Source organism: Poromitra crassiceps (assembly GCF_964638095.1).
Source record: "Poromitra crassiceps genome assembly, chromosome: 4".
Classification (NCBI taxonomy): Eukaryota; Metazoa; Chordata; class Actinopteri; order Beryciformes; family Melamphaidae; genus Poromitra; species Poromitra crassiceps.
The window spans coordinates 37,666,051-37,690,477 of NC_139626.1; the positions used below are offsets into that span (position 1 = coordinate 37,666,051).

Consider the following 24,427-nt stretch of genomic DNA (forward strand, 5'->3'; position numbering starts at 1 on the left):
AGGTGTCCATGCTTAAGTCAACCCGGCCACGGATGTCGACCTCGCAGGTTTCATGTTTGCGAGGTCACACTTGTCTAATTTTCAAAATGTTGGACATCAGCCTTTGGCTCTACAGTACATGAGGCAGAGAGTTTAATCCTCTGCCTTCAAAAGACACAAGGCCCCTCACTGGATATGTAAAGACCATATGCTTTTACAGCCAAATCAAGAAGAGCAAATTAAACATATCATTTAGAATCAAATATGCCAGGACCAAATATTAGTATGAAATTTAATCAGATGGACAGCAAAAATGTAAGCCTTATTAATGTCCAACTGAAATATCTTCTACACTCCACTTTGTACATGCAGCTGGCTGTGTTGTACAAAGTGTTGTGAAGAGTGGATGTGAACCCAGATATGGAGTTGGTGGGCTGCCGCTGGGGTGGTTGGTGGAAAATTTGTAATAGCGCTTCAGGGTGAAGCTCACTGGCTTTGACCTTTACTGGAGGTAAGTTCTATGAAGCCCTGAATTGGTCGTCCGAGAGTATATATATTTGCCATTTCCAAGCTCTGTTGTAATTAGCTTAGGATGTGTTACATTTCTATACATGCTGGGAGAAAATGTTTATTGGTGTCTTCAGGGTTTGTTGCCATGTCCAGTGTTGCAGTCTTGGTTCTCAAAACATGATGGAATTGATCATGATGTTTGCTGTTCTTGCACTCGCAGGTCTCCAGAAACCCTCCTGGTCTTCTCATTTCCTTGCCTGTTCACTCCCTGGTAAGTGTGAATATGATGTAGTCAATAACCTGTTATAGACTCTCTGTTGCCTCTGTGCACTATTCCTAATAGAGTACTGCTGCTTCCACATTTCATCTTCCAAGGCCATTCATCTCAGACATGAATGCTGTGTAATGCTCTCCAGATGCGACTCTTTGTTCACACGCAGGCTCAGCCAGCAGAAATCCTTCTACAGTAAATGGAGGAGTAAAAATTGTCTTCTTTTTCAGAGGGAACTCAGTCTTCCTATAGTCTTATTTTCGCACGATGCTGCTTCTAACTCGGAAAACAATTTTCTCATAGATTACTTCCTTTTGATTCATTGCAAGTGTAATTTACAATGAAGTGTAACTATTGCGTGTGCTTTTTAGCCACCAGAGGAATATGGGAGGACAGATACATGTATCCAGTCTGGAGAGAGCTGGTACAGCACATAGCTTTCTGGAGGATCTTTAAGATCTTGTGTCATCACTTACATTGTCTTTTTTTAAATCAACTTTGACTCATCCACATTTTCTTGAAGCTAGCTTCCAAATTCAAAATGTAGTTTTTAGCTACATCCCGACGATGGAGAATCTAGTCATAAGGGTAGTAGTCTCGCAGTGGCAGCCGTAGATGATATCTACGTCACTGGAAGCTTGATGACGTCGACGGTGGGTCTGACTACGTGAGACTATAAGGGTAGTAACATGTCAACCGTGCAAGCCCCGCCCCCACAAAACATTATTTTAAAAGTTAGTGACGATGCCACTTGTTCATAATAATCAAGGCTAAAGGCAACATCAGACAAGGAGTACTACTAAAAAAAGGTGTATGTGGGCGGAAGACTTTGTTAATAAAACAAAATAACAAAAACATAGTTTTCAGTTATTTTGCTATTTTTCATTCATAGTACCATGGCTGCAGGCCTTGTTGAGTTATAAGATTATATGGATTTCACTACATGAGTTTTGTCCGCATGGAACCTTCTAATCCCAACCTCACCATACAGTACGTTAACTGTGTGTGTCTTCATTCAGCAACACTAGAGGGACCTGCACACCTCCATAACAGTACTGACAGTATCTGTCTTGCCTGCATCCAGTGGCAGAACAAAGCTGTATTTATTTATTTTTCATTTTCAAGCAGTACAAAATCCTGGTTTTAGAATAAGACAAATGAATGCAAAGAAATATTCTTGAATATGTTTGTATTTCTTTGCTTGTGATGATGAAGGGACATGTTTTGATCATGTGAGGGGTGGGTGATGTTTCCCATCTATTCTGGTCCATCCTCTTTCTAGCTTTACTGTGTAGTAAAGTGAGAGTGGAAAGTATCTCACCTAATAGGTTGGGAAATACCGTCCTCTTCAGTAGCACAAGACACATTTAGTGTTATTTAATTAGTCACTCAGGATCTGCGAATTAAATCAAAACTCCTATTTCCTCAGTATAGCCTCCAAGGTGAGAAAACTATTGGGAATATATGCAAATTAACTGTTATTGTATTGAAGAAATATTGAAGCTGAGCCTAACTGCTTATACCATTGTCTCAGGGATGATAGTGAAGCTCTTCTCTATGTTACTAATCGTGGAATATCTCACTTGCTCATAAACTCACTTTCTCTCCTTGATTTAAAAGAGGATACCCGGGGTGGTGGAAACGCTTGCCTGTGGCCACACCCAACATGCCATCACCTCCCTGGAAAATATACTGTATATAATTAATAACAACACCAAGCTAGGACTGTTTAATGATTAATCTTTTTTTTATTCTGTTAAACTTTCTCCATTTTTATTTATTCTTGCCATTATTTTTGAAATAACATAACATTAATAAGAACAGAAGGCACTTACAAAAAGAAGTTAAATTAGAAACGCTGTTATTATAAACATGAACTTACTGATTTAAAAAAAGAATAATAAAGAAATGACAGCACCATTGGCAACTTTTGAACAGTACATCTCAAATAAAATCTAACTAATCTTGTGAATCTACAATACAGTATATAATAATAATAATAATAACAATACTTATTTGTTATCAATGTAATGCCCCCAGCTATGCTTTAATATGTATAACTTAACGATTTATTCTTTTAAGATAGAAAGCATAAAACACAACAGTATTGTATGTTTTTCACTAGTCAGTGGTTCTTTTTTGTTGTTTGTTTGTTACATATTAGGCTTTGTGGTTTCAGCGTTGTGCAAGTCCTGGTGCATCTCTATCAGGCGCGTGGCCTCTCTCTGTCCTGACAGCAATGCACCATGGGTAGTGGAATAGTATTTTCTGTGGGTGGCCTCTCCGGCGAACAGGACCTGCAGAGGCTGGGAAGAAGAACAGGAGAAGGAAATGAGAAGAGACAGCAAAACAAGGCGATAAGGAAAAAAAGACAAGACACTAATGGCTGCCTGGCTGACTGTTGCCAGTTGTCAGTCGCTGTTCTTTTTGCACTACACAACTTGCTGTCTTGTAGTCAGGAGTCTTTGTGTCATTGTGGTTTTCACACTAATATGACTGAGCTGTGACAGGGGATCACACATTATAAGATATTTTCACCCAGAGAATCCCCGACGAGTCTCGCACCACAACACAGTCTCACACCTGCTTTATGTTTTCTAAACGCACGCTCGCACAACATACAGTGCGAGTCATTCTACGCAATTGGTTCAAAGTAAGATGTATTAAGTCAGAGTTATTAAGTTTACTGCTATCTCAAATATGATTTCAGGTTTCAATAGATAATAGAATGGTCTTAGTAAACATCTAATATTTTGCATAGCTACATTGCTTTTTAAATTTGTTTTTTGCTTGTGGGACGGCACTTTGTACCAATGCCGTAGAATGGCTTTCTCCATCAAACTACTGGCCTGCCTGCAGCCTGCTGCAGTCACTACTGTCTATTTCAGTCACAGTCACAGACTCCCTCCTTAGAGATCTGTGGAAGGCAGATGCCTCCTGCTGCCAGAAGGACTTGTGCAGAGGGCCATGTTTTTTCTTCAGCGAGGCACCCAGAGACCCCCGGCCACCCAGAGGCCCCCCTCAGGTTTCAGGGTCTAGACCGCCCCCGTCCACCCAGAGGCCCCCCTCAGGTTTCAGGGTCTAGACCGCTGGCTGGGAGTCAGGAGACCCAGAGGCCCCCCTCAGGTTTCAGGGTCTCGACCGCTGGCTGGGAGTCAGGATTCCTATCTCCTCTGACACCAGCTGTAGCTGCATGTGCTGTGCTGTGGCATGCTCATGATGACACAGCTCAGTGCCTGAGCGGATTGTAAACAACCCACTGTATACTCGTAAATTCAGCGAGGATATCGTTTTATAGGGCCCATCGCTCTTTATCAGGCTGCATCAGAACAAAGATATAGTATAATGGGACAATGAAAAAAGATCGAGTGTCTGAATCTCGGTTTTGAAATGTGTTATTTGTATTTCAAGGACAGTTGCTCGTAGCCAAAAACATGAGAAAATTGAGTCCCAATTCCCCTTAATCTGTGATATCACACTAATGCATCTCAAAGATGATCACAGAGATGGACTGTCCTGGATCTTTGGTGTACCATTGTCAGAACCACACTGAAATGCTTTTTTTTTTTTTTTTTAGCTCATTCTATTAGGACATACATCTATTTGATCATTTATGATTTAAAAAAAGTTTATTTTATTGTATTTTTTTCACTCTTTTTTTTTTTATCTCATTACTTTTACTTCCTGGAAAATGCAATGACTTCATCTTCTACCAGGAAAACGAACAATCCCGCCCCTCACATCAAATAAACCCGCCTTTCTCCCCCTATCCCATTGGTTTACACAGTTGAACAATCTCTCCACATGTTACAGTTATGTCCCGCCTCCACATCTTATTTCAACAGGAGATACATCGCATATAGAAGCAAGATGCTCTCCAATATGCTTTCATTGTGACTTCCAATTGAGTAAAATATTCTCCTTTGATTTAGGATCAACACATTTTGCAGACAGATTGGATGCAGGGGCTGACTGGTCTGCTTTGCCCAGGCAGCCAGACTGGCACAGATACTGGATATAGTGTTGTGGTCCTCCTCACCGGGGCCTTGGTGCTCTTGGCATATGGCAGCGGCATGGCCAGCCTCTCAAAGTCCCCACCGTTGGAGCCCACCCTGGTGAAGGAGTAGGAGCCCCGAATGTAAGGGTTACTGCCCCACGAGGAGCGCAGGACTCGCCTTGGCTTTGGAATGTCTGGGTTCCCTGTGGATGGAGAGACACACAGAGAGAGAGAGAGAAAGCAGAGTGAGAGCGAACTTAAATGACTACAAGCTAGGCCAAGGTTAGGCCATTCTCTGGGACATCCAAGTCCAGTCTGCCAAAACTAATCAACTCCTGACCCTCTCAGAGCAGAGGCACAAGCTAGTCTCTATGCAATTAGGTGACAGCTGAGGGGATTAGACCACATTGACCTAAATAAGAAATGCGTGTGCCTGCCTGTGTGTGTGTGTGTGTGTGTGTGTGTGTGTGTGTGTGTGTGTGTGTGTGTGTGTGAAATGTGTGTTTGACTGCATGCAGCTGGTGGATGCACATTACAATATGCATCTAGGACAGCGGTTCTCAACATGGGGTCCGGGGACCACCAGGGGTACCTTGAGGGGTTTCCAGGGGGTCCCCCAGCCACCAGTTCACCATGATTTAATTGACAAGAAGTTAAGACAATTAGAGAATGTAGAAGAATGGTCATATTTGACCTAATCACAGGATTCATAAAACCATATAGACGATAAAGATGTTCTCCTAAAAAAAATCTCATAAAATATAAAATGGTGTGGGGGGGGTGGGGCTTGTGGCTAAATTAGGGTCCTTGATATGAAAAGGGCTGAGAATCACTCATCTAGGAACCCCACTGAGCTTCTCATAAAGTGACAGTCTCTGCTTTTTTTTACATCGTGCTAAAGGTACCTTGTTGTGACCCATTAATTTGCAACATTTTAAGCCTGCCTTTCAATTTCTGTTTTGGTGCTATGCTATCGCCGATTCACCGTAATAGTAATTTCATCAGAGATTCTACATTTGCACCTACAGTATGTTCTCAACACCTGGTATGAAGTGGGTCTTACCTATGCAAAACGCTCTGCCACAAAGGAAGTGCTTTGTTTGATAGGTTTTTTACGTTGGACCACAGCAGCAACAGTGGTTTGTTAGGAATAAATGAAAGAGGAACTTGAACTGTGTACCGAGAAGGAGAAACACTTGTCAGATACAAAATAGACTGGGCTTTGTCTCCTGTTGAGCTGTTGCACATAATTCACAAACTGCTGCTTTTAATAACATTCATCATCATTTTTTTTAGCTACTTCAGAGAAGAGGCTCAATTTAGTGTGTGAAATGATCGAGCATCAGGTAAATTCATGACATTATGTACCCCCGTTTAACCTCTGGACCCCAAAGCCCGTCTGCAGGCCCGAAAGTATGTTTTATTCGTATTTTCAAATTGGTGATTCGCGCTTTCGTGAGGAAAACAAAACCAAATCAAAGCTTAAAACATCGAAATCACATTCTACATGTCTCGTTCAAAATTTCGCCAAAACATTATCAAAACAAAACATTCAATTCTGCGTTTCGCATCGCAACTGACAAGAACTCAGCGAACTTGACTGAACTGCAGCACGCCGCCTGCACATAGAGCACAGAGGAGATGAGAGGTATCATGTAGAGGTAGAGGTATTAGTTCAGCATGTCTAAAAAAGAAATGCAACATGTTTTCTTTTCTTCTTTATGATTTATGACATAACTGCACTGCAAGACAAGGCCCGGAAACTGCTTGGGGCTCTGAGCGTTGCTCATACAATGCTGTAATGTGTCATCGTGTAGGTAGGGCAAAAAAAAGCAGTGTGTGAGATAACACTATGTAACCATAATGGACAGATCCTCAAGTTATGTTTTAGTCTTTGGAACATCATTTTCATGCATTCTTTTGAAGAAATGTCACATTGTCAACATTAGTTTTCTATTAGGTGAGTCAAGGTTTTCTTCTGTAAGCTCTAGATGTCTGTAGCTGCCTTCTTCTTTTTTCTTTCGTGGCCACTATTTACACGCAGTAAGACAGCGTTCAGGGTGGAAAGACAAATAGAGTGAGATACTTTAGCACCCACGCCATTTTGTGTAGTGTGTGTGTGATGCACTCACTCTACAACTCAAAGCCTGTCGCGTTGACACTGTGCCGTTCAATTCTATGATCTTGCCCTGGAGCTTGGTCTTTCCACTCACATCAGTGTGGTGGGACTGACACAAGACCAGTTAGTATGAGATGCTAAATTGCCAGATACAAACTTCCTGAGTCATTATCTGACAGCCTTTTCTGGGAAAGAGCCTGGCAGCTAAAGCTTATGTCACTTCCCTCATCTACAGCACAAAGAGCAATGAGTCACTGTGACTCACCCAGGAGCAGTGATGCAGTTCAACCTACCAAGGGCATTGTGTTAGTTTAGGTCACTGGTTCCTTGTACACGCTTAACTCGAAAGGAACAGGAAGTTATTGTTTGGTGTTGCAACATGATGCCCATAATCCATCTATATGAGTCACAACAAGGACAAAGCAAAGAGTATTTTGTTCTTAAGAGACTTTCTCGGTTAATATTAAACCCCGCAAGGGACCGACTGTAAATGGCCTGGGCCCTTTCAAGTTGTCGGTTTTTGCTCATTTTGGCTGTGAATATGCTTGCCATGTGGCAAAAATAATAATCATCATAATAATCATAATAATAATCATCATAATAATACTTTTGGAATTTCAGCCTTTAACACTGTGTAGACAAAAATTGTCTACTGTGCAGATTATTATTATTATGATTATATTGGGGACCTTTTAGGTCCCATTGACTCCCATTAAAAGTGCAATTTTTGGAGCTCCAGCCATTGTTTAAAATTCATGAATTTATGGTGTAATGGCAGTGGGATGGGGGGTGGGTTTAGGTGCCAAATTGCAGTTTTTATGGATTTTATGTGTTTCCATATAGTACAGTAAGTGCATATATATTTTGTTTGTCTTTTTTTGTTACACTGTAAAACAGTGGCATTATGTGAACAAACTGACATTTAAAGGGTTAAAATTATGAAAATTAATGAATATTTGGTATTTATGATGAGGACTGAAGTTAATTAAAAAATACAAATTGGAACCCAATATTCATACCATATCATAATAAAAAACAAACAGTAGAATTCAATGAGACACTGAGAAATTGTCTTTAGACTATCAAACACTAACAAATGCTTCTACAGAGGACACTATTTTCTAATGGGTGACTGTTGTTCGCATATGTATGTTTCTGTGTGTGTGTGTGTGTGTGTGTGTGTGTGTGTGTGTGTGTGTGCGTGCGTGAGTGAGCTTGCGTGCGTGCGTGCGTGTGTGAGTGAGCTTGCGTGCGTGCGTGTGTGACCTGTGAAGCGCCTCAGTAGCTCCGTGCAGGTCTCGGCCACGGTCTCGTCGTCGCAGCGCTCCATGAGCAGCGCCTCCTGGCCACAGATCCAGCCGCTCAGCATGTAGCCGTAGCGCTCGGGCGGGTAGAGCACGTCGAAGCTGCAGATCTTCTTGTACCACAGCTCCTCGGGGTACACCGGCTGCTCCAGCTGGGCCTCGTCCTCCCACACAAACTGGATGCTGTTGCACTCGGGGCTCCAGAAGGGCTGGTCGAACTCCAGGAATATCTTATCGGTGGTGCTGATGCCCAGCTTCTCGATGGCCAGCACCTTGTCCTCCGGCAAGGAGGGGCAGAACATGGCCTCGTGGCTCTCCTTCAGCACGCCCAGAGAGGCCGTCACGATGACGTGGTCGGCCGCGATCCACTCTTCGTCCTCGCACTCCACCCAGATGGGGGGACCCAGGAGGAGGGCGTCCTCATGAGGTTGGCAGCCGCGGTTGTTTTCGTTGTGGTTGTTGTCCTGGTTGGTGGCGATCTCCTCCTGTCGGTGGGCAGAGTAGTTCCAGTGGATGGAGCGGACAGATTTGTTAAGGCAGATGGTGCGGGAGGGGATATCCCGGGCCAGGAGCTGCACAATCTTCATGAAACCTCCCGGAATGACGTGATGGGCGCCGGGGATCTCTGTCCACTCGCCGAACTCACTCAGAGACACCTCGTCCATACTGGGAGAGCTGCTTTCGCAACTCTCCACCTGAAAGGGAGGAGAGCGTTGACACAGATGATCAAAAGAAAATTACATTCTTTAAATGAATACAGCCAAAATACCTGCCTGCAGGCTGTTGCAGCTTTTGAACTGATGCCCGGATGCACATTCACATTGACAATAAATGTTCATTGAATTCACATTGACAGTATGACAATACATTGACAGTATTCACATTGACAGTTGGTTATAGATCATTTGAATACAAGAAAAGCAGCTCACTGTAGCTCCTTTGTGATGTTTTGAGCTACCGCTCTTTTTCATGTGTGGACCAAGCGGCAACCTCCAAGGCTGAACAATAAAGCCAACGCGGAAGTGCAAAAAACTGCAGTCCCTCGAATGACTAAATCCACGTAGGCCTCCATGTTAAGCCAGACTTCTCGCTGTGCTGAGCTGTTTACTCCACCCCGCAGCTCCAGAAGGCTGTGGGTTGTGGATGCGCTTGTTTGTACAGCGGCGGGTGGTGCGGAGCATTAATATCTCCGCTTTGACGGGACCAAGTTGTACCAAATTCGACACTGCACTGACTGAGGATCCAGACAGACACCCGGAAAGTTTGAAGTTCATTTGATGAATGGTTCACCCGATAATGTGAAGGAGATAGATTAGATATATTGTGTTAGCCTGATATTCAGACTGAATTGTCAACTCATAAACTAATTTCCTCTTCTAGTCTGAGATTGCACTTCAGATGATCCCTATGAGGGGGCGGGCTTTGGCCTTCCCTAACCAATCACTAGAGACCAAGGGGTCCACGGCAACCGGCTCGCCAGCAGCAGTCTTGCGAGATCGCTGCCTGCTGGAGCTGAAACTCTGGGCTCCCTGGCTACACACCAGTCTCATGGAATAACGGATTCGGGACCACAGGACGAGACACGAGACGACTTGGAAATGAGCGAGGATGTAGGACTGAAGTGGTAAGTTCTGAAAATATGTCTCATTCCAGCATGGGTGGTAAAGCGCTAATGTTAGCGCTCGCTAACGCTAACGTTAGCCTAGCGCAGCTGCCTTTCATAGACAATATGAACAACCGATACCGTTTAGCTGGAATAAGTAACGAAGGCTCACATTTTCAGAACTTGTAATGTTAGTCCAACTTACTTGCTGACTTCTCCAAGGCCTCATTTAATTTGGTCCGTGTAGCCTTTGGTAGGAGACGTGTTTCATACAACTCCTCTGACCCCCCCTACTCAAAAGCACAAGCTAACGTAGCTAGCTAATGCCATTGGCTAAGCCTATTACAGTGAATCTTGAATCTTAAATGTGCACCTACCTACCAACAGACATTGCCTTGTGTAGGCTGCAGCAAATATAATCAAAATAACATCACAATATTTCACTACATTAATGACTACAGGACTTCCCTTCCTTCAGCCATTTTTTAACAGAAGATTTAAAAGCTTTAAAACTATTGCAGCCTTGAATAACAGCCGGCAGAGTGTTCCTCAGCCCTGCTGCCTTGACTGTAATAGCAGTCTGGCTAAACTTTGTGGACCGAAATTGGATACAACAGTCCACTCTAGTGGAGCCTCGTGTTGATCTTGTCAAAGTGTTGCGATTTGTCACAAATTGTTTAAATGATCAGATGGTGGAGCAAGACCATGGAAGATTCTGTACAATAGACAGACATGAATCATAAACAGACATTTTTCAAAAATAAGAAAATTGTACTTCTTGATAATATTACAATGATGGAACTTCTTCTTTGTCACACACACACACACACACAGTCACACACACACACACACACACACACACACACCTTGAGGTACTGCTGAAGCATGGACAGTTTGAGCTTCTTGATGCTCTCGGAATCATCCGGATCCAGCATGATCTTCTTGCGCACCACATCCCGTGTAAAGACGCCAACGCTGTTCTGGCTCTCAGCACACACAGGCTTCCCATTCTGGAAGAACTCCTGAGTCAGCTCGTACACCTGAGGGGGAGGAGGAGGGTCATCAGGAGAGAGATGGAGGAAGGACATACAGAGGTGAGGAGGAAGGAAGGGAGGAACGAAAGGGTGAAGAGAGGACAGAGAGCGAAGAGAGTAGACCGGTGCAAACCTTTAAGCCCACGGCGCAGTGGTGTGGCCATTCAGCTTTATGGCGCCACGCCTGCCGCCACCACCCATCTTCCCATAGTCACTCCCCCTACCCACCTCTCGAATCCCAACTCTCTACCACCTTCCTATCCCTAGTTATGGCACCTTTCCACTAACTCACATCCTCTTCTTTGCCCCGCCCCCCCGACCACCCTAGCCACTCCTCCTACCCACCCCTGGAATCCCGACTCTCTACCATCTTCCTATCGCTAGCTACGCCCCCTTTCCCCTACCCCCCCCCCCCCCCCCCTCCACCCATCCAACCCCCCACCCCCCCTTCCCACTAGCCTATCCAACTACCCACCCCTCAAATCCCAGCTCTCTACCACCTTCCTATCCCTAACTATGGCCTCATGGTTATTTTTTATGAAGGGAAGAATTAAACATCCTCACTCGTTTCAAATGAGAGAATCTGTTACAGCTTTGCATTGCAAATGAGGGGTGTTGTGACACAAGTGTTGTATGTGTTGAACTGAAGGTACTTAACGCACTGATTATGCACGCATAAATTAAACCCAATGCTAATTGACCCCATTCTTTGCAAGCTCTCTGTTTTTCCGCAATGAAAACATTTCATCAGTGAATCAAAGCCAACTGATTCAAACATGTCTGTGCCAATTAGGGGTGTCAAAAATAATCGATTATAAGATGCATCGCGATGCGGACGTGCACGATTCTGCATCGATTAACAAATATCAAAAATCGATTATTAAAAAAAAAAAAAAAAAAAAAAATTAATCAAATAAAATAGAATGTAATTACATGCAGTTGTTTATTTTAATTATGGATCATAATACAATGCAATTCCAAATGCACTTTTATTTTAAAAGTAGCCACACAGTGAGAAAAAAGAAAGTGAGAAAAAATAAATCATGTATTGCGGAAAAAGTGATGCATCGATTTAAGATGCATCGCGATGCATCGTGATGCATCGTTTAATCGAATCGAATCGAATCGTTGACAGATGAATCGTAATCGAATCGAATCGTGAGGCCAGTGAAGATTCACAGCCCTAGTGCCAATAGAATAACGCCTGACCAGATTCATCTCAAAATGATGTCAACTGAATCCTGGAGTTGAGTCGTTTACAGATTGAGTGTGAATGTGCGTACTAGTGTTGGCAGGTAGCTTCTTCATTCCAAAAACAGGGTATGTTGCAACTGCATGTAATGTTTTGGCATTATTTAACTAGCAATTGTTGACGATACATTTTTGATTTTGATTTATTTATTTGGCATTCAAGCAAATACAAGTACACATACACATCAAACATCCAAATATATCATGACAAAAAAATACACAGACATCACAAGAGATGCATGCCTGGATAGCCCATTAAGCTGGTAAAAGGCCAGCTTATTTCCAATGGGGTCCAATAAGGAACAGACACTAGACAGGACAATACAAGACATCAACAGTTAAAACACTGTAGCAAAAAATGTATGAGCTTAAAATATGCACGACTAGAAAGAAAAAAAAATGTAAGATCGGTTTTAAAACGATTTACAGTAGGTCCGTTACAGTAGGACGTTCCCAATGGGGCCTAGGGAGTGAAATTCCCCATTAATTTCCCATTGACGTTTCGTAAAATCCTCATGAAAAGAGTTTTACTTGGACAAACCAAACCAAGCGTTTCAGCTCTCAGCATTCAGCTACTGTTAGCCTGGTAGTGAGTGATGTTAGCCTGGTAGTGTAGCGAGTGATGTTAGCCTGGTAGTGTAGTGAGTGATGTTAGCCTGGTAGTGTAGCGAGTGATGTTAGCCTGGTAGTGTAGCGAGTGATGTTAGCCTGGTAGTGTAGCGAGTGATGTTAGCCTGGTAGTGTAGCGAGTGATGTTAGCCTGGTAGTGTAGCGAGTGATGTTAGCCTGGTAGTGTAGTGAGTGATGTTAGCCTGGTAGTGTAGTGAGTGATGTTAGCCTGGTAGTGTAGTGAGTGATGTTAGCCTGGTAGTGTAGTGAGTGATGTTAGCCTAGTAGTGTAGTGAGTGATGTTAGCCTGGTAGTGTAGCGAGTGATGTTAGCCTGGTAGTGTAGTGAGTGATGCTAGCCTGGTAGTGTAGTGAGTGATGTTAGCCTGGTAGTGTAGCGAGTGATGTTAGCCTGGTAGTGTAGTGAGTGATGTTAGCCTGGTAGTGTAGTGAGTGATGTTAGCCTGGTAGTGAAGTGAGTGATGTTAGCCTGGTAGTGTAGTGAGTGATGTTAGCCTGGTAGTGTAGTGAGTGATGTTAGCCTGGTAGTGTAGTGAGTGATGTTAGCCTGGTAGTGTAGTGAGTGATGTTAGCCTGGTAGTGTAGTGAGTGATGTTAGCCTGGTAGTGTAGTGAGTGATGTTAGCCTGGTAGTGTAGTGAGTGATGTTAGCCTGGTAGTGTAGTAGTGAGTGATGTTAGCCTGGTAGTGTAGTGAGTGATGTTAGCCTGGTAGTGTAGTGAGTGATGTTAGCCTGGTAGTGTAGTGAGTGATGTTAGCCTGGTAGTGTAGTGAGTGATGTTAGCCTGGTAGTGTAGTGAGTGATGTTAGCCTGGTAGTGTAGTGAGTGATGTTAGCCTGGTAGTGTAGTGAGTGATGTTAGCCTGGTAGTGTAGTGAGTGATGTTAGCCTGGTAGTGTAGTGAGTGATGTTAGCCTGGTAGTGTAGTGAGTGATGTTAGCCTGGTAGTGTGAGTGATGTTAGCCTGGTAGTGTAGTGAGTGATGTTAGCCTGGTAGTGTAGTGAGTGATGTTAGCCTGGTAGTGTAGTGAGTGATGTTAGCCTGGTAGTGTAGTGAGTGATGTTAGCCTGGTAGTGTAGTGAGTGATGTTAGCCTGGTAGTGTAGTGAGTGATGTTAGCCTGGTAGTGTAGTGAGTGATGTTAGCCTGGTAGTGTAGTGAGTGATGTTAGCCTGGTAGTGTAGTGAGTGATGTTAGCCTGGTAGTGTAGTGAGTGATGTTAGCCTGGTAGTGTAGTGAGTGATGTTAGCCTGGTAGTGTAGTGAGTGATGTTAGCCTGGTAGTGTAGTGAGTGATGTTAGCCTGGTAGTGTGAGTGATGTTAGCCTGGTAGTGTAGTGATGAGTGATGTCTCAAGCCTCAATGAAATCAAACAATGATCTCATTAGTGACTCATCTCGTGTATAGTCAAGTGATGCTAACAGAATAATTCCATAGAATGTGTAAGAGCTGCAGTACAGTCAGGAATAGCCTACACAACAACAGTGATGGAGCTCAGCTTGTGAACAGAAGGTTGCAGGCTCCGATCACCGGTCTTATCGGACAAACTCGACATGGGGAAAAAGAGGACAAAATGTGCTATCCCTTCCCTCCTCGACAACTACTGTCGAGGTGCCCTCGAGCAAGGCACCTCGAGCAAGGCACCCAGCACCTAACTGTGCAGTGCAGCTGCTCAGTGGTCAGCAGTAGAGCAGACTGTACGAGGCAAAACACAGGTGTGCGCGTGTGTGTGTTCACTTCCTTCCGCTCGCATGTTTATATCATTCGATCTGTGCTATACCGTCTTCTCGCTGTAAGCGTTTTTCCAGACATGAGTCATGACCTAGTTAAACAATGTCAGCCATAGTCTAGCAGGAGCGCCTTATGTGGCCATGTACAGTCATAACATGCTGCAAATCAATACATATGAGCATGTTCTGATCGGCAGCGAGACCCGAGAAGAATGTTTACCCGCTGATGTGTCTCAATGCTGATGGGAGCATCAAGATGCTGTGATTATTAGTACAGGGCTCAGAGACAATAAATCAAACACATAACCCGTCCAGCTGACCAAGATAAGCAGCGCTTGTGTGTGTGTGTGTGTGTGTGTGTGTGTGTATGTGTGTGTGTGTGTATGTGTGTGTGTGTGTGTATGAGTGTGCGTGCGAGAGAAAGAGAGACAGATATGTCTCAATCAGTCCCAAAGTCATGCCCTCTTCCACGTTCAGCAAGCGATTTCATCTGCCATTCATTTCTCCATCTACATTTTGTAAAATGCTTATAGAAATAGCTTTGGTCAAAGCAAGCAATTCAGCTATATTTAGAATCAGGAGAGGCCATGTAACATTTCACTCAGGCCAAAAATAACAACATAAAAATGTTTTCCAATCTCTGTATACATTTAGGACAGATAGTAATAACATCTATTCAGCTACAAGCGTACGTGTGTGTGTACGTGTGTGTGTGTGTGTGTGTGTGTGTGTGCGCGCGCGCGTGTGCGTGTGTGTGCGTGCGCGCGCGCGTGCGTGCGTGTGTGTGTGTGTGTGTGCGTGTGCCCTTGTGTCATCTCACCTCGTTGTACAGGTCACTGAACTCCTCCACGAGGTCCTTGGGGATCCTCTCTCCTCTGTTGGTCTGGTAGTGTGCCACTCCATTCTTGGTGTAGAGGCTGATGCGTCCCTCACTCCTCTCCCCATCTGTGCTTTGCTCCAGCAGGCCGTTGTCCTCTGCCAGGTGGTACACTGGGTTCCCGTTAGCACCATGGATCCAGGTGGCTCCAAGCTCCAAAGTCGCTTCTCCTGCACACGCAACATATAAAGGCAAGGCACTGAGATCAGGTGGCACAAGCAGACTTTTGGGTGCTATAATTACACAGTTCAACAAGGGGTTTGATTCAATTAAAGCCCCATTATGTTGTTTTCTAACCCCCCCCAGTTACAGTTAATAAATGCTACACTTCCCTGTTTTTACGTTCAGATATCATTTACTGTTTCTGCTTGTACTCTACTTTGCTAAGATTTCCGCTGTGTTTATAACTGATTCACTGGGAGAGAAAAAGAAAAAGTTCCGCTAATCACGCTATCAAGCGATAAACACGTTTCACTTCCTATACGTACTTCACAATAAAAGCATCCTGTTAGTTTGTCAGCAGAAAACTTTTAATCTGAAGGAGCTGCGCAGGAAACTGAGTTAAAAGTTCCAGGTAACTTGACATGCTCCTCAAAGTTTACATGCTGCAGGAAACAGGCGTTCAGGGCGCAGAATTGGAATGATAGATTCCCCATTCTCCATATTAGAAGTCAGTCTCAATATGATTTAATTAAAAGCTGTGGTAAAACAAAGTTTGATATAGCTTTAGATATAGAGATGGATATAGATCTTAGATACAGCATATAGCTTTAACATTCAAATGTCGTCAATTTAATATTTTTCCTCAGGATGATGTGGTCACACATGCAACGAAGGCTCCTTTAGTGATTTTTTTAATGAATGAATGGAATAAAGAGACTAATGCTAGAGGCAACAATTGCAGAATGCCTTAATGATTACATAATCGGCACAAATTAGAATAATGACAGACACCTTGTTTGGCGTGGGGGTGCCACAGAAACATGTCTTTCATACTTGTCTATTTTTACCAATGTTGAGAAATTGGAATTATGTCAATCGGTCATAAGCAACCTGCTTTAGCATGAGATCTACTTCATAGATCAACCTGCTTTAGCATGAGATCTACTTTATACAACAAGGAAAGCATGGAATACGCCCGTAATTCAATTTTGTTCATAATGTATAAACTGTGGTTATTTGGGGAAACAAATATGATGCCCATTATCATTCTATCCGAAGTAACAGTAAAGAGGGAGCTTAAAAAAACCTTGTCCACTGATTACTAGTCCATTATGCTGAGGGCATGGATATACTGTATGACTGGCTCCTTTCAGGTTTCCAATCAATAGGACAATTAATTGCTGGTCAATGATAATGTAACTTTAGAAAAAAAGAGATGTATTGCACTTTGACATGAAATATGCCAATTAAGGATTATTAAGGAATAATTGGTTCTGCAGAATGGCTCATTGTAATCCCAATTTGTGTTGTACGTTTGTTCTCTCATAATCCAGCAGACAGAATACCACCAACATACCGTATCTACTATTGTTGAAATAAAAGCCCCACAGGTGTAGGACTTTACCATGTGCATGAAATACTGTGTTTTTAGGGAGTCCCGCTGCTGCACAGAGTGCTATTCGCTTGTTTACTCAAAGTTTATCAATATTGAACATGTCACGTGTCCAAACTGCACCAAATCCGACACTGCACGCCCTCTGCTCCTCAGCTAAACACCCGCCAAGTGTGAAGTCGATCGGACGGCGCTCAAGATATGCGAATGACAAACATATAAACAGACATTCCTCGCATTATAGTATGATGAGCATGTTTTAGACAGTGAGTGGGTGAAAGAGCAAAGATACAATAACCCACACCTGTGCCGTATAATCAGAGAGATGACATGGCAGAGGACAGATCATTGCAGTCGGGCTCATGGCAGTATGATGTAGCCATTTCACATTTAACTTGAATATACTGATTAAAACTGTAAAATGAGAAACACATACAGCCTAATTAAACCAGTAATTCAATGTTTTTGCACTCTGTGTATGTAGGTAGTCTGAAACTCGGTGTGATTACACTTCACTGTTTCCTCTGGAAGTACCACCTCTGCAGTAATGAAGGGGCCTGTTCAAATTGCATTAACAGTGATCGGATCTGAAGAAAATCAGTCAAAAGTCCTGCTTCGCCAATGTGCCTATACAGGAGATACTGAAAGGATGCTGAGTCGGCATGAGAGCTATCCCACGAGAGGCCGGGTGGACCAGAGCTATCCCACGAGAGGCCGGGTGGACCAGGGCTATCCCACGAGAGGCCGGGTGGACCAGAGCTATCCCACGAGAGGCCGGGTGGACCAGGGCTATCCCACGAGAGGCCGGGTGGACCAGAGCTATCCCACGAGAGGCCGGGTGGACCAGGGCTATCCCACGAGAGGCCGGGTGGACCAGGGCTATTCCACGAGAGGCTGGGTGGACCAGAGCTATCCCACGAGAGGCCGGGTGGACCAGAGCTATCCCACGAGAGGCCGGGTGGACCAGAGCTATCCCACGAGAGGCCGGGTGGACCAGAGCTATCCCACGAGAGGCTGGGTGGACCAGAGCTATCCCACGAGAGGCTGGGTGGACCACAATCTGATTTGCTGAGAAAGTGTGTGCAGTGGTCAGAGTCTGCAATTGAAGCATAGGTTGAATGCAAATATACTGTAGGGAGATGTTTCCTCACCGTGCTGAGCACTTTGAACCCTCCCTCCAATATGATCTGATGCCTCTAGGACCGTGACATCCGTGAAGCCGTTTTCCTGTAGGATCTTAGTTGCAGCAAGGCCGGCCAAGCCCGCACCAATCACCACTATTCGAGGCTGCCGATGAGTGCGTAGGCCGCTACTAAGAGGGTCATCAGTGCTGTCTGACGAAATTTCACAACTTTGCATGCCGTCCAAGCTCTCCTAGGGGGTCTGAGGAACAAAGGAGAGGAGCAAAGTTAAGAAGGCCGCATAGCGCAGGGGGCCAGCAGGTGAGAGACCGGACCTCACCTCACGCACACACACGCAAGCACGCACACACACGCAATTTAGTTTAATTTAAAAAGAGGGAAATTATGAGATGAAACATCCCATACATACATACATGATCACTATTTGTCAAGCATTATTATTATTATTATTATTATTATTATTATTATTATTATTAATAATAATAATTTCTTTATTTAGCACTTTTCAAAGCAAAGTTACAAAGTGTTTTCCATCAAATAAAAGACAGAAAGAGTAAAAGTCTGAATAAAACAAGAGAAAACAAGCAACAAGTTTAGAAGGGAATAGAGCAAATACGTTTAAGCGATAAAACCATAAAGTACATAAAAGATTCTTCAGACAACCCGGTTATTGCTGTCAGAGCCTCGACTATCCAACTAAAAATAAATTTCCTAATCGCTCTAATTATACTGGTGCTGTAGCTACTCAAAAATAAGAATGAATACAAGCTATTTTGTTATTCCAGTATGTTAAGCCTGGCTTGCTTTGAATGTATGGACAGCTGTGTGCATGCTGGGACACAGTCCTGTTTTCCTATTAGACAAAGATAGAAAACAATCAAATGGCAAGCAAACAATAAGTGCTTCCCCTGGACAATACGTTCTACTGGACAATATGTTCTACTGGACAATACGTTCTAGTCAACTGTGACTGTGATTTAGTTTTCACAGTCATTTGCTTTCCCGCTACCAGTTTTTGATAGAATTAAATGGGTCCATTTCCTCAGTCTTTACAGATACAAGCAAATCCATCAACTCTGCTGAGGTAAGAGAGCGCACTCCTACTGTTACACAACACACACACACACACACACACGTGTACACACAAACTACACACACTCCTCGCTTTGTTACCACAGCAACACTGGACACGTGGCGGCACACATGGTACTATGCCGAAGAAAGAGAAAAAAGACTGTTTTTCCCTCAAGTTGAGGTCAAACAGTTGAATGAATTCATTTGTTTCCCAACATCAAGCTACAGCTGTGTCTATACATTGTTCTGTTATACACCAGCTGCTCTGAACATCAAGCTACAGCTGTGTCTATCTATACATTCTTCTGTTATACACCAGCTGCTCTGTTCATCTGCGGCCCTTACACAGGTCTGTCGATTCATCTGTCTCTGAACAGACTAGGGATGGGCGCGAGTACTCGGGTACTCGAGCACTCGTTCATAACGTCAGTACTCGAGTAACGTTTCTGCTGTTCGGGTACTCGCCCCACTCCCCACCCCTTTGAAAATGGTCTAGAACAGGGGTGTCAGACTCATATTAGGTAGAGGGCCGGATTTGTTCAACTGAGACCTCATGGGGGCCGGATTTTTTTTTAACTAAAATCAATTCGACTCATTTACCCATTTACTTCACAAAAGAAATACTGCTCTTTCCATTTCTCTTGAAACTGCCTGCATTCCGTGTCAACCTTTCTCTTTTTCGACAGCATCTTGTTCAGGGGCGGACTGGGATCATAATTCAGGCCGGCATTAGATACCAAGCAGGCCAGGCCGATACGGGCCGACGCGCGTGCCGGCGTCAGAAAAATTTGGGCCGTTTAAAGCTCAATTTGGGCCGTTTGAAGCCAGATGTGGGCCGTTTGAAGCCCAATTTGGGTCGTTTAAAGCCAGATTTGGGCCGTTTGAAGCCCAATTTGGGCCGTTTGAAGCCCAATTTGGGCCAAGTCCAATTTTACAATGAGATGCACCCACTTTAATCCTGAATAAAGTAATAAAACCACTACTAAACCAGTAGGCGCCGCCTGGCCTGCTGTTCAGTGAGTGGCCTGACTGCGGGCACAATTTTTTTTTTTTTTTTTTTTTGCAGGCCAGGCCAGGCCATTTGCCCGACGTGCCCGATTATGTAGTCCGCGCCTGATCTTGTTGATTCTTTTGTTTTTTGGTAGGTAGCTGAATGCGCGATTCAATTCCAGCGTGGCATCATGGCGGCTTTGTTTACACCTGATGACCTACTGACATACTTCCTTGTAGTGCAGGTTAATTAACTTGTGAATGAACTCTTAGCTTGCTTATTAGCCACACGTAGTTCATGATAATGGGGTGCGAATTTAATAATAATAATAATATATATATATATTTTTTTTTAATATTCCAAAACATCTCGCGGGCCGGATGAAACCTGCCCGTGGGCCGGATCCGGCCCGCGGGCCGTATCTCTGACATCCCTGGTCTAGAAGATCCACGCACGCATCGTCATGTGGATCTGGCAGCATGCGTTACAGCCACAGTTTCACGCCATATAACATCACAACGAGTATTTTGATACAAGGATGCTGGTTCATTCGTTGAAATACCTTTTCTCCTCCAACGTGCATCAATAAGCTATTTACTTTGGTTTAAGTAACATTATTTTAACACATTGACTGCCAGCCGTTTTTTTCTTGCTGTAGGTAGCTTCTGCCAAGCCGTTTTTTGAGGATTGTGGCTCATTTTACAAGAGCCGAGGATTATTTTCTGCTTGGAGTTTGTGAACATACAATATCTCAAAAGTACTAATAGAATGTGTACTTTCTCTGTCTAAAAGAGTTAGTTTGTAGAGTTAGTAGTTATGTAAGCATTAGCAGTTGAATACAGCATGGTTTTAGCGTCAGAAAAAATATTCAGAGATAAACGGCTTTTTGTGAAATTCGATAGAACTGTCACTTTAACCATTCATTTTTGGCTCTCTCTCTCTCTCTCCCTCCCCCTCTCGCTCTCTCTCTCTCTCTCTCTCTCTCCCTTCCCCTCGCTCTCCCTCCCTCTCTCTCTCTCTCTCTCCCTCCCTCTCGCTCTCCCTCCCTCTCTCTCTCTCTCCCTCCCTCTCGGGAGGGAGACGCACTAGGTTTAATCCTAGTGAGAGGGGGAGAGGGAGAGAGAGAGAGAGAGAGAGAGAGAGGGAGGGAGGGAGAGAGAGAGAGCGAGAGAGAGAGAGAGAGAGGGAGAGAGCGAGAGGGAGAGTTGCTTCAACTCCTCCCTCCGTGGGCGTTCAAAGCACTGAGACTGTGACGGCCACTGCAGCCAAGAAGCTGCTGTCCTGTGCCTGTCTGCACGGCCGCTGTTTGAGGAAGTCGGCATGGACTCGCTCGCTTCTTGGAGTTTTGGTTGAGAGAAGCTTTTGCGATTCTGGTCATATTTATGCTGCGTGTTTCAAAGTGTGTTCCAACTGTAATCTATTATGTAAATTTGCAATCCCGCATCGCCAGCAATCAGCGCGAAAAAGAAAGCGTTTTCCCCCATCCATTTTCATGAGAATGGCTGGGGTGAGAATGGCGTGACAAGTTAAAAAAATGCTTGCCTTCCTCTAGTCAGGAGAGCACTGTTGCCACTTAGTGGGTCGGTGGAATGGGTTGTAAACGTTCGGTGGCTCCAATAATTATATAAGAGATGTAAAAGGGTTAGATGCACATCCCACGGTCAAAAAAAAAAAAATCATTTTTTTGACGACTCAACTCGTCGTTGGCAGTGAACAGCTGGATTGTGTTTGACGACTCAACTCGTTCTTGGCAATTAACGTGTTAATAATGGGACCCTATATGAAGCCAGCCTTGAGTCTCACTCTAGCAGGCTGTACTTTTTTACTAAATTCACTTAATTTCAATTGATATTCAGCACCCCAGACACCCGAAAATGCCCCACCCAGTGAACCGGCCTGGACTGGAGGAGTAGGTGAGTAGCATTCTCACGTGGCTCACGTATGAAAAAATCACATGTTAAGTAATCAAATGAAAGCTCATCCCACTGAACTGAATAATGTTGCGTTGTCAAACAAAACTGAAATTTTCAAATAATATCCCTATGCCATTCCTCATTTTGTCAGTTTTTTGGTTATCATCTATTCAGATAGTAGAGTTGTGTGTCACGACATCCAAAAATAACCATATGCCCTGAAAGATAATCAATTAATGATCATATCAGCCAGTCCGCAAAGGAAGAGCTTTACATTGAAAGTTGGCCTGGGATAGTGGGGGCCCAGAATATCATCTTTTCATGGGCCCCAAAATCTGTGGCAATGCCCCTCTGCAGTCTGCATACATAAAATGATCTTTTCCGTATAAATCTGTGGCAGTGGCCCTCTGCACTGTACACTGCACTGCACTGCACACATAATGTGAACCCTGGGTAGGCTCTAATGCATACAGGTGAACTTCAACGATGAAGACAACAGTCAGTGTGGGTCAAGATGCCAATTTCAGGCTATTTATTAATATAGGGGCAAAAGGTTAAGTTAGTTTGTCTTGCTGCGGTGGCGCAGCACGCCAGTCAGCAGGCTGATGCACTGGGAGTATACCATCAGTGAGAAACAAAAAGGTTAATTACACACAAAAGAAACCCTCTTTATTTTCCCAAACACAAATCCACCAAACTATTATCAGTGCCACAACAACCCTTAAATGATACCACCACAAATCAACAGGTGAACTCCCAACGCACCAACCGCTCCCGTGGCTGGAGGCCACACCAGCCGCAGAAGGGATAAAAGTCAATATTGGTCTTGATCTGACCTACACAAACATTAACAGGAATTATACCATGGTCTGGGTGAATACTCGATTCTGATTGGCTGCAAGGTGTCCATTAAAAAGTGATATTGTACAGTGATAATGGACACCTAGCTAAATGGTCTGTTCACCGTTCATATCAATGCGCCATAGTTTCACAGTGTGGTATCAAGAGAGCTGTTTGAGCTCTATACCCCCGTTAACTCATTGAATGCCATGGACGTCCTTCGACGTCCAATTAAATAGTGACGTAGAGTGCCACGGACGTCCTTCGACGTCCAATGCGTTTTTTGACGGTGGGACGTCGATCAAAGCCTTCCGCAGCTCCTGTACAACTATAGTAGCTATTGGAGGTGTATAACCTATTTTACGGACTCATTAGGTGGCGACAGTGCTTGCTCGGTGCAGTCCAGATTAGAGACAGGTCCGAGAAACAGCCTAAAAGCCGTGGATCAAAGACAAACCGATGCATGCTCCCAGAGCCATTTGCTCTGTCGCGGGAGCTGACATTGGCTCCGAACAGGAGTCAATCCGCGCTCACAACTGAGCCCCTCTGTCCCTGTCTGTCTGTCTGTCTGTCTGTCTGTATAGTTTCTCCACCCGATTAGCAGCCAGGAAAGCAGCCCCTGACGCCAAACCATTCAGCAATCCGGGTTGGCTCTTCCCTGCTGTGGCGCTGAGAGCCGACAGCAGCACACAAACGCAGCACTCCGAAAATATAATGGTTGCGTGAGGCTGTGTGCAGTGTGGGGAGGAGTTTACGGGGGGAGGGGGGGAGGGGGGTGGTGCACGCAGGGCATCACACAACAACTACGTCACTACATCAGAAAATATTATCTTCAGACTCAGTGAATGTGCTTGAAATGCTGCATTTCACAAAAGGCGGATTATCTCAGCTAATAATTTGAAAAGCCTGAAAACGCTGAAAACAACCTATCTTCTCCGGCTCATAACTAAAGAACGGAAAATGGTATCAATAAACTTTTTTTTGCTGATGATACAATAGAGCCAGCTCGTTCTTGTGCGTGTTCGGTGTTTACATAGTAATATCACACAATATTCTGTGGGCCTCGAGAAATCACTGAAAACGCTCTGAAAACTCTGGCACTGGGAGCATCCGCTCTCCAAAAGTGGCTGGCACTCAATGAGTTAAGGGTTAATATGACAATTTTCTAAGTTGAGAAAAAAATTGACTCGGTCAAAGTAAGTATTTAAATCACCCCTGTGTGCTCAGTTTATCAAAAATAACTCTTATTTACAATTTTGATTTTCGGTTCGGAGATTTCCCTCCCCTGACAGAAGCCGGCTCTGAGCCATTATGAGCCACTCTCCGGACAGAGAAAATGGGCGTGAACAGCCGAGGAAAGAGAGAGAGAGAGAGAGAGAGAGAGAGAGAGAGAGAGAGAGAGAGAGAGAGAGAGAGAGAGAGAGAGAGAGGAGCAGGGAAGCAGGGAAGCTTGCACTGTGTGTCAACAGCGCTGTGCTGTCCTCCTTTCTCTCTCTCTCCTCTCGCCTCTTCATACGCACATTTTCTCTGTCCCACAGTAAACCCTGGAGAATAATACTCATGTATAGAGTCGTTTCCATGTTGCCAAACACTATTGACAGTTTGAGCCT

At 44.2% G+C, this 24,427-nt stretch overlaps 1 protein-coding gene across 1 annotated transcript in view; it reads right to left on the reverse strand.

The window, feature by feature from the left end:
• Positions 1 to 2,568: 2,568 nt before the first annotated feature.
• smox (spermine oxidase) overlaps positions 2,569 to 24,427 on the reverse strand; it is a 33,270-nt gene continuing 11,411 nt past the window's right edge. Inside the window, exons 2-7 of the mRNA XM_083634682.1 lie at positions 18,009 to 18,240; positions 15,246 to 15,472; positions 10,650 to 10,823; positions 8,143 to 8,875; positions 4,800 to 4,960; positions 2,569 to 3,066 (exon numbers count right to left, since the gene is read on the reverse strand). Of these exons, the coding sequence (XP_083490808.1) occupies positions 2,914 to 3,066; positions 4,800 to 4,960; positions 8,143 to 8,875; positions 10,650 to 10,823; positions 15,246 to 15,472; positions 18,009 to 18,216 (1,656 nt within the window). The 5' untranslated portion in view covers positions 18,217 to 18,240 and the 3' untranslated portion in view covers positions 2,569 to 2,913. The remainder of the gene's footprint in view (positions 3,067 to 4,799; positions 4,961 to 8,142; positions 8,876 to 10,649; positions 10,824 to 15,245; positions 15,473 to 18,008; positions 18,241 to 24,427) is intronic.